Raw genomic sequence first — 4,773 nt, 5'->3', positions numbered from 1 at the left:
GTAGGCACATCTAAGGACTGGTGAGCTGGTCAACAATGTAATGTGTGGCCCTTGAGGAAGATCTGGGGCCCCTGAATCGTGTAAGCTGCTAGCTTGATTGTGCGAGTTGCATGGAAGGATGGAAGACGGCTCCTTAATGACAAGTTTTATAGACAGAATGATGAGATTACACGGCGGGCAGATGGAGGACACGCAACACGCTCAGTATATTCGTTATCTGACCGATGAAGCAGGTTCGGCATTTCATACCACGCGAGCGGGTACTGGATCCCGGCGTCCCCTCCGGAGGAATTCACCCACCGAGGGCCCTCCTTCGGCCGGTCGCGGAGCCGCGCTGTCTTCCAATGAGATAAAACGGGTAAAATATCTACAAATAATGGGATAGATTCTCCGAGCTGCAGTCAGCCAGTCTACACACAGACCGATCGCTTTAATCATTGTAAAGAAGCGTACAATTCAGAGGAGTTCTCTACGCCCGCGAAGCAGGAAACGATTAAAAGGCGGCAGGAAGGTCCTGAAAAAGGGGCGCGGTGGGCGGAGTTTGGGTTGGGAGTTCTTAAATGGAGAAGGGACCGTTGTGCGTTTGACTACGCGTGCTGGAGACCGGCTGAGATTTTATGCGACGGCGGCTTTTTCCTTGTAGGTCACCATCATCTTCTTGATCTCTGCAATGGCCTTGCCGGGGTTCAGCCCCTGAAAAGGAGGGAAGCGGAATTTACATACAAAGATCGCAGAGGAACATCGACCCCCCGTCTGCGCCTTCACCCCAACCCCACACCTTCAACCCAACACCGACTCCACCTACACCCCAAGCCCGACCTTCACCCCGACCCCACCTACACCCGACCCTGTCCTTCCACCCCCAAGGAGAGACTAGTACAAGGCCCGGATAACAGGAACAACCTTCCTTGTGAGAGCGTCTCCTGAGCGTAGCGGAAGGGGAATAACCCCACATCAGGTTCACATGGGAAGATATTCCGTCTTCACCACCCAATGACAATCAGATAAATCTCCACATTCAAAGCATTTCTGATCTACGGGAACCCGTCCTTGTGGTGGACTCTTCCACATCTTTATTCATGAAGAGTCCGCAGGTAGCCGGTACAGTCTGCCATTCAGCAGTCATTGATTAATTCCCCCCCCCAATGTATAACATGGCGGAGTGTTGGGCACTTACCTTGGGACACGTCCTGGTGCAGTTCATGATGGTGTGGCAGCGGTACAGGGAGAAGGGGTCCTGCATCTTCGCTAAGCGTTCTTCTGTGAAGTCGTCCCTGGAATCGATCATCCAGCGGTAAGCCTGCGGGGGGGGGCATGAGAAACTATCAACACACGAAGCACCGTCAGCCTGATATCTTCCTGCAGCTTTCCCCGCAGAGTAACATTATACTGTAGAGGTTATTTCTTTATTACCTGCATGAGGACAGCCGGCCCGAGGTACTTGTCTGCATTCCACCAGTAGCTGGGACAGCTGGTGCTGCAGCACGCACACAGGATGCACTCGTACAGTCCGTCCTAAAGGGACGCACAGCAATACATCAGCCGCCGGCATTGATCATTTCATAAAGCAGGGGCAGGCAAGCTTGACACTGCAACTACAAATCCCATGATGCCGCGTCTTCTGGTAGTCAGAGTCCTGAATGCCTCATGGGACTTGTAGTTCCACAACAGCTGCAATGTCGAGGTGGCCTACCCCAGTATTAAAGTGTATGTGAGGGCCCCAACGTCAACTGGGGGGTGGGCGACCCAACGTCAACTGGGGGGGCGACCCAACGTCAACTGGGGGGGCGACCCAACGTCATTCACCCCAGAGTGGGTGTTACTGGGGCTGGGGGTAGTAATGGAGAATGAAAGCAGCAGGTCGCGGTCAATCGGTCGCACTGGGGTCTCTTGCGCCATGATTGAACTCACCAGCTTGTCGCGGTCCTCTATGGACTGGTAGTACTGCTCCTTCCCCTGCTGGCTCTCATCCTTCTTCTTCAGGTAAGGCTCGATGGACTTATACTGAGCGTAGAAGTTGCTGAGATCCTGGAGAACAGAGAAATAGAAGAAGATGAGCGCCGTCGTCTACATAGGAAGAGACCCTCCTATCTTTTTGCACGTAGGCCTGACGTAACACACCGCTAACACAACATGCTCTGCCGGGCGCGCTCACCTTCTCTGCATGACCGACGGAAGGTCAATGTGGGGTCCATGTCGTTCTTTATCTTGATAAGTGCATCGAGGACCATAGGGCCACAGCTGGGAGGAGAGAAGGGACACAGTCAGCCTCAGGAGAGGATCATAACAGATCTCTATACAAAAAAGGAACACTCCATGTTTGTTATGAATCGCGCTACTCCCAGCTCCTGTAACCGTCTCCCTCATGCTGCCTAAAGGGTACCGGTCAGGATGGAAGCTGCCATTGCCATCATTCTAATCCACGTTTACCCATTTAGTGAGTGACCCCGAGTTTGGCTTCTCCTGCTGCTTGCGTGTTTCTGTTCAGTGACCCCCCTATGTCAAGGATGGGCAAACTCAGCAGTCCTGCTGTGGTGAAACTACAACTCCAATCGTGCCTCTGCGAGTCATGCCTGCGGCTGTCAGTCTTGCAAAGCCTCACAGGACCTGTAGTTCCGTACTGCTGAGGTTGCCTACCCCTGCCACATGTGATGGCATGCATGTCCTAAAGGATTCTGGGAGTGCCGCCCCCATTTATTACAACTAGAAGATCATGTGACCTCTGTGAGGATAGACCCGCCCACTCAGCACTCATTAAGATTTCAGGCAGTGTATTGGAACGGCCTCTTAGTATATGAAGGGGGTCCAATGAATGTATTTCACACCAATAAATATTAGGGATGCACCCATATATCGGCCCCCGAAAATGGCACTTTGGCATAATGCCGAAGGTGCCATTTTCTGGCAGATACAGCGGTGCATCTGTTCTTTCACTCCTCCACCCTGGGCGCTGCTCTGTGTCCCAGTGGGAAGGAGAGAAAACGGTGTGGGCGGAGACAGCCAACGCTGTCACAGGAGGCCGGCCGGCGGTGTGTGGGAGGAGTCAGCTGTCAGATGGAGCTCTCCTCCCCCGCTCCGCTCAGCCTCCTGTGACAGCGTGTCAGGATGGAGAGCGGGTACAAGCAGTCGGGGATCGCTGAGTGTTAGTAGATAATTGAGGACAGAGTAAGGTTACTATATCCCCAATAATGAATGAATGGGAAGAGCTGCCGGCGTCTCTCCTCCCCGCACCGCTCAGCCTCTTGTCACAGATGAGAGCGGTGTGTGGGGGGGGGGCGGAGACAGCCAGCGCTGTCACAGGAGGCCGGCGGGGGGGGGGAGTCAGCTGTCAGATCGAGCTCTCCTCCCCGCTCCGATCGCTCAGCCTCCTGTGACAGCGTGTCAGGATGGAGAGCGGGTACAAGCAGTCAGTGATCGCTGAGTGTTAGTAGATAATTGAGGATAATAAAAAATAAAAAACATTTTGGTTTCTGCCTGACATTTTTTTACATTTCGGTTTTGAAATTGTCATTTCGGTGCACCTCTAATAAATATTATTGTTAAAGTATCCCTCAGCCCAATCACGTTGGAGCGTTCTGGCTTTAGATAAATCGGCTCCTTTGGACTCCCGGCAAGGATCTTTATTCATATCACATATGTAGAAGGTTCTGTTTAGACCCCCCAGCCCCCCCGGAAAGCCTTGTGATCGGTGACACCTACGTATTGAGATCCACCTCGTAGGTCTGCATCCGTGGTTTGTCTCCTGGCTTGTCGGGGTCCCATCTGTAGATTGCGAATTTCTTAATGCGGGCCGACGCCGCTGCGGCGGGGGCTGCCGCTGTCTGAGCGCATCGCGTCACCTGGAAACACGGAATGAAATGACAGATTTAGTTCCCAACATGTGACTCGGGACTCGGATGTTTACTCCTGTTACATGTTATACAATGATGGCACCGATCCGGGGTCACATGATAATAATAATAATAACAAAGCATAATAAGAGCCTGTATATAAAAAAAGGAATTTGTCTACTGAATGCCATCATACGTATTAAATGGGATCTTGCATCTAGACCTAGATAACCCCCAATGCAAAATCACTTGACTGGTGAGATCGGTGATATATAAGTTAGTTTAGGGGTAGGCAACCGCAGCACTCCAGCTGAGGTGAAGCTACAAATCCCATCATGTCTTTTTGAGTCATGCCTGTGGCTGTCAGTCTTGCAATGCTTCATGGGACTTGTAGTTCCACAACAGCTGCCATGGTGAGGTTGCCTCCCCCTGGGTTAGGTGTAAGTTCTGCCTTATCCACCATCACTAGAATACTGTATATTGTGCCATGGTTGAACTTATTCCAGATTCACTGTCTGCTCTGCAGCTTTCACCCAGTATGTTTGTTCAGCGCTGTAAGTCACACATGAAAGGACTCCGAAGTACAATATTAACTCTGCAGGGCCTTCCAGGGAAGGCAGAGGGGGTCACCACATACAGAGGCCTCGTCTAGAGGGGTCACCACATACAGAGGCCTCGTCTAGAGGGGTCACCACGTACAGAGGCCTCGTCTAGAGGGGTCACCACATACAGAGGCCTCGTCTAGAGGGGTCACCACGTACAGAGGCCTCGTCTAGAGGGGTCACCACATACAGAGGCCTCGTCTAGAGGGGTCACCACATACAGAGGCCTCGTCTAGGGGGGTCACCACGTACAGAGGCCTCGTCTAGGGGGGTCACCACGTACAGAGGCCTCGTCTAGAGGGGTCACCACGTACAGAGGCCTCGTCTAGAGGGGTCACCAC

The 4,773-nt window shown here is 52.5% G+C and overlaps 1 protein-coding gene across 1 annotated transcript; it reads right to left on the bottom strand.

Moving 5' to 3' along the window:
• Window positions 1-565: 565 nt before the first annotated feature.
• On the bottom strand, window positions 566-3,848 carry SDHB (succinate dehydrogenase complex iron sulfur subunit B; the record flags this gene model as incomplete). Its single annotated transcript, XM_018575561.1, is given in 6 exon segments — window positions 566-693; window positions 1,178-1,300; window positions 1,414-1,515; window positions 1,912-2,067; window positions 2,100-2,241; window positions 3,700-3,848. Coding segments are annotated over 6 exon segments (750 nt in total), but the record flags the coding sequence as incomplete, so codon positions are not given.
• Window positions 3,849-4,773: the final 925 nt, after the last annotated feature.

This window comes from Nanorana parkeri, unplaced genomic scaffold (genome assembly GCF_000935625.1).
Source record: "Nanorana parkeri isolate BGI_ZX_2015 unplaced genomic scaffold, ASM93562v1 scaffold4139, whole genome shotgun sequence".
Lineage (NCBI taxonomy): Eukaryota > Metazoa > Chordata > Amphibia > Anura > Dicroglossidae > Nanorana > Nanorana parkeri.
This window is presented reverse-complemented; position numbering and strand designations above follow the sequence as displayed.